Source organism: Ziziphus jujuba, chromosome 1 (genome assembly GCF_031755915.1).
Source record: "Ziziphus jujuba cultivar Dongzao chromosome 1, ASM3175591v1".
In the NCBI taxonomy this organism is placed as follows: Eukaryota; Viridiplantae; Streptophyta; class Magnoliopsida; order Rosales; family Rhamnaceae; genus Ziziphus; species Ziziphus jujuba.
In genome coordinates, this window is record NC_083379.1 from 18210414 (window position 1) to 18220012 (window position 9599).

The window sequence follows — 9599 nt, forward strand, 5'->3', positions numbered from 1 at the left end:
TGTAGTTTATTGATATTTTAGATGATTATATTTATCAATTTCAAATTTATATAACATCAAATCGACATATAAAATAAAAGAGCAATTTTATAATAAGACATATAAAAATAATAATTTTTTATAAAATTGTTGTCAATATTATCATATAAAAAATATAATTTTTTTAAAAAATATCATTTTTAATGTGCTTATTTATTGAAACCATATAGATATAGGTATGATGGAAAAATTATAAAATATTTACTGATTGCCTGTCAATTTTTTTTTTTCGTTTTTGGGTCTATTCTAATTGTTTGTCATTCTCACAAATTTCTTGTCTAGTTTGAAAATTTTTATATTTATTCTCTGTTATTGGTTAGAAAAATAAAACAAACAAAATATGTGGAACAATTAAAAAAAGAAAAACTTTTAAGTACATGAAAAAATTTTTGAACTGGAAGGTACATTTTCATTTAAAAAAAAAAAGAAAAAAAAAGAAAAAAAGAGAAAATAGAATGTACATCTTATTAAAATAAATTAATAAATATGACGTTTGTGTTGTACAAGTGAGTAAAAGTTGGGTGTCTTTGCGGGGAGTTCTGAGGACATCCAATAGCGAGTTAAATCGAAAGGTTAGCAGACAGCATCGTGCGTGTAGAAACTTGACGAACCGTACGGAACGAACAGAAGGGAAGAAAGCTTGCAAAAGTGAAAGAGGTTCCTCCATTTGAAGCCCAAATTGTAGCGAGAGAAAGAGAAAGCAGAGGAGGTTGAGGCCCCGTGACCGCGAGTGTTACATCGGAGACACAAAGATACCGATACAGAGAGAGAGAGTTTCAGAACCCCCCTCAAAATTCGTATTCATTGAAATCACCATCTTTATCTTCTTTTTTTTTTTTGGTTTTTTTTTAATCTATTCCTATTCAGACATCCCTACCATTTGGATTCACAGGGGGGCTTCCGTAGTTTCTCTCTCTCTCTCTGTCTCTCTCTCTGTCTTTCCTCTCTCCTTAAAGTTGTAACCCAATTTACCAAACGCAAATGTCCAAGAAGAAAGTCAGTGGCAATACTATGACGCTCAAGGACTTCCATGGCGGCTCTATTCCTACTGATCTCCCTCTACCTTCTGCCCCTGGTGTGTAAGTCCCTTTTCCCCCCCTTTTTCCTTTTTTTTTTTTTTAATTTTAATTTTCATTGTTTTTTATTCTTTTTTCATTCTTTTCGAAATCAAGAAGAAAACGAAAAAGCCCTATTCTTTTTTATTTGATTTATCCTCCAGCTTTTGCAGCACCAGATCTGTGTTTGTCGCTTTTAATATTCGTTTTGATTTTTGGTTGTCCTGGTATTCTCTGTATTTTTTTTGTCCTTCATCATTTATAAGAAATTGCGATTTATAACTGCAAATCCGACCCTGTTCAAAACTTCAACCATTTTTTTTTCAGCGTTATTCGGCCTTCGGATCGTTCTACTTTTGACAGATCGAATTCCTGGGTAAACCCGACGGGTCGCTCTGATCACCGTTCGAGGCCTCATACATCTCCGGCGACAAGGCATTTGGATGATAAAGCTCCTTTTCTCTCTGACACTGCACACATCGGCCGGAACTTCGATGAGGATGAGCGCAAGCCCCTTGATGGTGTTTCTGCCCCACGTCGGACTATCAGTGATGAGAGCATTCGAGTTAACCCAGCACGTGCGGAGCTGAAGCAGGAATCTTCGCCCACTGGGGCTGGTTTACGTGGTCGGCAGGGATGGGCTCCCACACCGCAGCCGCCGAGTGGAACGGTGAATTCATACTCTGGAAAGGTTAACGAGGTGACCCGAGGAGGATTGAATTCTCCGAATTTAGATAGCAATGTTGGGCAGGGTGGTGCTTCTGGGGCTCATCCTAATGCATGGGCTGCGAAGAAAGAGGCTGCAGTTGGTGTTGCTGAGCAGGTTCAATCGGCCTGGCCTGCACCGAGTGCGGCTTCTAAGTTGGCACATGCCAGTGCACTTGAAAAGGTGTCTTCGGGCCGCTGGCAGTCGAAGCATTCCAGCCATTTTCAGGCAGATGTTGAAGTTATGAGATCTTCGGAAGTAGAGAGTGGTTCTCACTCCAAAAGTGTTAGTAACAGTAGCCATAACAGGGTGGATGTGACGGGTGGAGATTATTATGATGCAAACTTGGCGGGGCATGCTGAAAGGGGTCTGACTATCGATGGCAGTGTCCAGGGGGTTAGGAAGGAGTTACCTGATTATGAGAGGGCAAGAGCTCCATTAAATTCGGATGTAAAAGAGAGGAACATAACGAGTTATAACGACAGGAGACAACCTGATCATGTTGATGGAAAATTTAGTGGACCTGAACATCAAAGCTCAACGCTTTCAGATTCTACCATGCGACCTAAGTTGAGGTTACTTCCGAGAACGAAGCCAGTAGAGGGTTTAGAATCTCCTGTTGCTGATCACACTCAGGTATTGACACTTTTACTATATGTTCCTCAGTTTTTGTTTTTTTTTTTTTGTTTTTGGGTTCTTTTCCCCCTCAAAAAAGTATGAATATGAGTTCTTTGTGAATTAGATGTGCCAAATTTTAATTTTAAGTATTTGATTGGTTACAGGCTTATCAGCAGGCAACTGAATCTGGTCGTGCTGAAAATTTCAATGATTCATATAGAAATATAAGTCCTGCAACACCTGGGACAACAGGTGCTGAGAGTGAAAAGCTGGCTGTTGAGCGTCCAAAGTTGAATTTAAAGCCCCGGTCACAGCCTCTTGAACATTTGGAAGGAAATGTTGAAAGAGACAGGTTAGTAAGATGATGAGAATTGCCCAAAAGCCTTCTAACTGTTATCTGTTTGAGTAATTTTTATTTTGGTTATGAAACTAAGAATTGGATTACATGAATTTGAACAAGAGATGAGAGGTTATATTGTTATATATCTATTATATATCTTAATTTTAACAATCTTTTGAGATGTTAAATAATGGAAGGATATCTTGCGTCATGATTTCCAAGCCAAATGCATAAGTTTTATGTGTCTTGTGTCCGTTAACTCTGTTTGAAGGTTGTCTCATTTGCATTACTATCTCTTTTGTGGAATTTTTCCTTTTAATGAAGCAACTATTTGTATATATTATGATGTTCCTATGATAATACTTATTTCCTCTCTGTTGACCGTTAGCTTGCTTTTTCTTTCTTTCCTTTAGTTTTCTTCCCCCCCCCCCCCCCCCCCCCCCCCGCGGTTCTATAGTCCTTAAATGAAATTTTCCCTTGACTTTACCTCCATTGTAGGTTTTTATTCAATGCTTATCTCCCTTTCTCTTATTCATCTGCGCTTTTAATTGTTTGACTAAATTTATATATTTTTATTTAAATATCTTTTTCATTTTCTTTTCATAAATAATTTCATCTATTTGTTGGTTTCTTCCTCTAATAATTTGACGGTCTAAATGACATAAAAAATAAAAAACAAATGCATGTTATAAATGTCTGGATAGGCATCTGGGGTAATGATGCTTTACTCGCCACCAAATATATTTATCTTCTTATTTTCTAGCTCTTATGGTAGATTCTTTATTAAAACCTGGCGTAAGGGATTGTGAGGAGTATCTAATTTCTCAGTCAAGTCTTTTGATTTTCAGAAGCATTAAATGATATACTTTTATTGCTGTTGATTTTAGCCTTTCTTTTGAAGCATAATTTGACTGTTGATTGAATAAACGGAAACTTGTTATTATTATTATTATTTTTTATCTACATTGTTCTTGAGAAATGGCTTGGTCTGGCCCATCCAGCAAATGATTTTTGAAATAGTTTGACAGCATGATAGGCTAGGAAGTAGCTTAAGCCTGCTGACCTTTGGTTGCTTCATCAGTTTTTTAAGCCTTTCTGGCTACTATTTCTGTTCTTTTGCTCAGTCTCTAACTGCCTTCAGCTGCAGGTCATGTCATCTGATATGATCTGCAACTTCTATCAACTTGACCGATAAAATTAATTGCAGAAGCACATGGATGCAGTTGTATTTTGTTGCATGATAGATCTAATTACTGGTTGATGTACACAATGGCTGGAAGTGAAGTATTACTTAAGTTAAATAAATTAGTATTTTTTCAATAGACTTTTTGAAACTCCTTTTTTTCATATCTAGTTTGTTTTATCTCTTCACTTTCAGTCTGTTATTTCGTTTGGTCCTTGGCTGGCTACTCAGCAAGGATTAGCCCTCTTCTCCTCTGAATTATTTCTGTGGCTTTTTAGTTGGTTATGGACATCGAATACATTTTCTAAGAAGGGAGATACCACTAGGACAAAGGGTTAATGGGCAGCCCTTTTTCTTGGTCTTTTCTATGTGTTTGTTTTGTCAGATTGTTAAACTTTCTTGTGTTATACCATTCATGTGGATGATTCGCATTGCATTGGTATCAATTTATGCATCAATAGTAGTAAATTACCAGATTGGAGCAATCAACATGTAAACGAAGACCAAAATCAATATCCATAACCTTGCTGATTTGGTAGTTTTATTGTAAAGAACATCCTTTTTATACCATTGGGGTCTGGTTATGTTGTATTGCAGTTCAACTATCTGGATCAGATGTTATTATTAGTTTATTACCAAAAACAATTTTAGGGCTTGGATAGTTTTACATGGTAGCCATGTTTATCTTAGAGTGGTTCAATTTCAGTACTTAACCAGCAAGTTTGGATGGATGGATTTATCTCCAATCATTCAAGTCTTCGTTGGAAAATACTGAGTTCAAGTGACTGTATGCAGTGTTTTTATATGAAGCACACTAATATCTTAAAAACTGGTGGATTGTCAGAATTTTCAGTTTAAGTTCTTCCGTTTGTGTGGTAAAAAATTTGCAAGCCCAGTTAATTTACCTGCTTTATGATTTATATTTTGAGGCCCATGTTTATAAATTTATGTTTCGGTTTAACCAATTACTGGTATGAGAAGCATTTGGTTGAATTTTCAAATATGGAGGAATAGAATCTTTAAATTGATTGTATCACATAAAAGATGTTTTTTTGTACCATATAACATACCTTTCTTTGGCACTTAACATTTCTTGACATAAATATTGATGCAGGAATGCATTGTTTGGCGGTGCTCGCCCACGAGAACTTGTGAGTGATTTTAGTTTTACTATATTTTACAATATTAGTAACATTTTTTACTTGTTAGAAGTTATCTGATGCTCATGTCTTTAGTTATGGATTTTCAATTCATGATGCTGCCCTTACTCTTTTTCCCTCTTATCCCTTAATTGTATAATATTTTAGTATCATTGGTGGCTTTTTGTTCCCAGCCTGATAGTGCTGCTGACCTTGTTCTCAGGTTTTGAAGGAGAGGGGGGCTGATGATCCACATGACTCAGTTCAACATTCTGAAAAGTAACGTTCTTATTGCATTTTTCATGTTTTAAATTTAAGAGCTGCTTTGCCATAGTACTAACTTGTAGAACCATTCTTTGAAGGGTTGAACATCATGTTCCCAGAATGGAAAGGGTTCCTGCACATGCAAATGCTTCACGCTACAGTGAGAGAACTGAGAATTATCATGTTGATCAAAGGATTGGAAAGAAAGTTGAGAGGAGGGATAACCGGGCTGATGTTGATAGAGTTGACATGCAGAAGAGGAACTGGCGTAATGAGAACCGGAGGATCCATAGAGACACTGAACGGCAGCTCCAGCAACCTGACAGGCCGCCATCTCCAGAGACTTGGCGTAAACCCATTGAAATGCCAAAACCATCATCTACTGACGGTGCTGGTCTTCGCCATGGGAAAGCGGCTTCAGCTGTTGAGCTTGCTCAAGCATTTTCGAGATCGGTCTCTGATCCAAATACTGATCGATTTTCTGGCCAAAAGGGCATCCCTGGCCGGGGTCAATTGCCTTTTTCACGGCTCATGGGAACTTCAAGGCCTCAGATTAATGGTTACTGAAGTATCCGATGGTCTCATGGGCATTCTGGCACCACTTGTTGGCATGGGGATTGAGATTTTATTGGGTGATTTTGTTCAATTCAACTTAGCGTGGCTGTGTGCAAGCTGAAAGATCAAGTTTACTAGAGTAGAATTCCACCAGAAAAATGATTTTTCCATACAAATTCCAATTTTCTAGAATGGATGGTGTCATATTTCTATCCTACATCTTACTAAATCTATTTGCTTTTATTTTTTAACGACTGTAATTTTTCTTACTTATAAGGAGCACGTGATGATACTGCTGCATATGTAGTTTAAACCAGAAAATTGTAGCACGAGTTTTGGTCGCATATTTAGTAAGTGCATTATTTGGTATTAAGGAGTGCGTCTTAGTTGCTAGGTCGCCAGCTGGCTGGACTTGTAATGTTTGGGGTCCATGTGCTTCTCGCCATGTTCTATTGGTAGATGAGGTTTAGCATCATTGTGATTGATTTTCTTGCCTAAATCATATTTGTACATGGTGATGGGAGAGGTGGGGTGGGAGAGGATGTGTATTATTGAAGAGTGATGCTATAGGCACCAAGTATCTTTCAAAAACAAAAAATTAAAAAAAATAAAAATTATAATAATAATAAAAATAAAAAGTGGCGAAAAGGAAAATAAATGGGTTTTTATTAGGGTAAGTAGAAATTCATACAAATTGATGAAATAGGATCAGGATCTGTTGTTTTATTTTTATAAAATTTAATTTAATTTTTATTTTTAATGTTTGTTTGTATTTGATATTTATCACGATTATTCGTTAAAAAACCATAATTTAGAAAATATCATTTAATATAGTGTATGATTATTCTAATTTATTTCATTAGCACAATTTCTCTTTTTCTTTATTTTATTTTTATTTTATTTTATTTTTTTATGTGGGTTTCTTTAATGGAAGTGGAAGAAAGCAATTTCTACACAGAAAAGGGGGAGACAAATTTAATTGCTTTTTACAAGAATTTACATATTTTGATAAAATTGCTGCGCAAGCGCATGCTTCACTTTGGTGGGTTTGACAAGGTCTAGTTCCTGATTTCATCTCCCTCTATCCATGGTGTTTGTCGGTAGCATTCTACCAAACCTGATAGAAATCGCCATGTTCTTGAATCCTTTACACAATGGGTAAATTAATTGCTTTTCAAGTTTACATATTTTGATAAAAATTGGCCAGAGCTTAATAATTAGTTTATTTAACCAATTTTTTTCTTAATGGCAACCCAAATGGAATCAACGGGTCGTTTGTCTCCCAAACAAGCTGTGTAAATGATGGCTGCTATTAATAATATTTTAATCAATCCTTTCAAAATTGCCAAAGCAAAAATCAAGGAAGTCAGCTTCATCATGTTGTGTTTTTATTTTATTTTTATAATATTAATATATACAACCTTATGCTTTGTGTATTCGTATTGGCTTTTTAAGCTGTCTTTCATTTTGTTGATTGGTCTTCTGATTTTTCCTCCACTTGATCATGTCATGGAGTTTTGTGTGTGCGTGTGTGTTTTAGCTAGAACAATCTCCATTTCTAAACCCAAAGAACACACGAAGTGCCTACTATTCATGTCCTTTTGATCACCACCTGGGCAATAATTTGTTTACTGTTTTCCTTTTCATTTCTTTATGAATTTCCTACCCTGCATTATGCGATGATGTCGACTCTACCTTCATTTTTATAGATTGTCGTGAAAACAGGACCACCCATAATTGTGAATGTGATTAGTGGCCTATTCCTCACAATAAATGCTTCTGTCGAAATGCAAAAATCTGTCACTCTCTTATCGTTGATCAATAAAATTAAATGTTTTTGTTTGGTCCATCGGCTAGTCAATAGTCATTCGATTAAGGTCTGAAAGATAGCATGATACTGAAATACGGATTGCGTCCTGTTCACATAGTCAGGCTTTTCTTGATCATTGGTTATAAGATCTTGTAAATGCACAGTTGCTTGCTTGCTGTTTGCTTTCATTGCTAAATGGTCTTAAATCTACTAATTTTTCTGAAGCAATTAGGTTACAACTTCCATTTGAATTCATTACCAAGTTTGCCGTTAGTGAAGAGTTTGTAGTACCCTTTTTTTTTTTTTTTTTTTTTTCCTGAAGTTTTCTAACTTTGTTATACCATGCTATGTATATATATATATATATATATATATATTTCCATAAAAGATTTTGCATTGGGTAGAGGTGGGAAGAGGTATCTGAAAGTGATATTCCACAACTTCCCTGGAGGTGCAGAGGGTTTTGAGCTCTCGGCAAGGTTTTGTTACAGTTATGGTCAAAATTAGATAAACCCCTGGAACATAGCTGCCAATTTCATGGACATGAATGCTGATAGTTCTGTAACAATCAACTTGATAGCCTAAACTGAAAAGCTTCTTTTGGGGGTAGATCAGCCATTGGACATGGTCTCAACTTCTTATGGCTTTAAAGCAGTGGCAAGATATAGTACTCTCTACAGCACATTCTTCCTCTATACAGGGTCTTGGTCTGCCTCGTACAAAAGCTTGCTCTGTCTAATTTTGCAAGTCCATTTACTTCTTCGTCAGAAAATTCCAGTTTTAAAAGCAATTTTCTCAAACAGCTTGTTGGTGGTTTGAAAATCTTGTGTTTTTCTGAATCCAATTTTTATGCATAAGTTAGTAAGAATGATGATCACCAGGTTGACCATGCTACAATTTCTAAATTCCTCTTTACTACCAAAAGTAGAAAGCTTTTGGTGCTACACCAACTGAGAAACGCAGTATTTTGGAGGTTATAATCGATCTATTTTATTTCCTTGATATCAGCTTCCTCCCTTTCAAGTGGCTCTAAATGCGAAAGTAAGCAAGGTGTACAAAAACAGGTTAGAGATTCTGATTAGTTTGCAGCTGGATCGAGCAACAATCGACTCTCTGCTTGTTCCATCTCCACCAGGAAATAATTATAGCTATGATGTCAGTATGGTCCAGAGGTTCGTGAAAGCGTTTCTTGTTGAAGGTGGTTTTCATTTAGTCCTCCCGAATCTATTGAATAAGGTATCTGAGTTGACGGACTTGTACCTTGCAGAAGTTGCCCTAGATTCTCATCCCTCCAAAGTTTTCAGCATTAGTCATGCTTCTATCGGATTGCGTGAGACAAACTCATGACAGGCTCTATCAAACCATTGATATGTATCTAGAGATACACAACTTTGGAAATTGACTGATCAGCTATAGAATATTTAATACACATGCACACATTATTAAAGTTTACTGATTTTTGATATCATAATGTTAGTTAGTTTGCACTCACTTTTATTTTCCACAGGTCCACCCTGAACTGTGTGAAGAAGAAAAAGTTAATGTCTGTAGTGCACTGAACCATGAGAAGCTGTCAGCAGAAGCATTGAAGCATCTAGCATGAAACTCTAAGTTTCCTTGAAGTACATTGATGAAAGCTTTTATAGCTCAGGATACCAGACCTGAAAATTTAGTCCAGGATATTTATTTTCTCAAAGTCTTTACTGACCCTTTGATTTGTAAAATTATTAAGGAAATTAGAGGTGGTAGAGACCTGGACGCTAAGAAGATTATTAATGCTAATGAGAAGCTTCAACTTTCATTGCAGAGCCCTGTCAAATTTAGTGCTGATTGGCAAGGAACTCATTGGAAGACAATAGAGTTGGAGAAGGTCTGTGAGGTACTGCAATC

General features: G+C 36.3%; 1 protein-coding gene across 1 annotated transcript; it reads left to right on the forward strand.

Moving 5' to 3' along the window:
• The first annotated feature begins 551 nt into the window (after nt 1–551).
• LOC107421413 (uncharacterized) lies at nt 552–6272 on the forward strand. The gene is made up of 7 exons (XM_025075001.3): nt 552–836; nt 932–1118; nt 1422–2436; nt 2583–2770; nt 5056–5092; nt 5304–5359; nt 5443–6272. The coding sequence occupies exons 2-7, from the start codon at nt 1021–1023 to the stop codon at nt 5909–5911; spliced, it is 1863 nt and encodes a 620-aa protein (XP_024930769.3). The 5' UTR covers nt 552–836; nt 932–1020; the 3' UTR covers nt 5912–6272.
• Nucleotides 6273–9599: the final 3327 nt, after the last annotated feature.

Coding starts and splice junctions, on each gene's coding strand:
- LOC107421413 (XM_025075001.3), top strand. CDS start 1,021: ATGTCCAAGAAGAAAGTCAGTGGCAATACTATGACGCTCAAGGACTTC. Junction 1,119..1,421: donor CTACCTTCTGCCCCTGGTGT/GTAAGTCCCTTT, acceptor TTTTTTTTTCAG/CGTTATTCGGCCTTCGGATC. Junction 5,360..5,442: donor TCAGTTCAACATTCTGAAAA/GTAACGTTCTTA, acceptor CATTCTTTGAAG/GGTTGAACATCATGTTCCCA.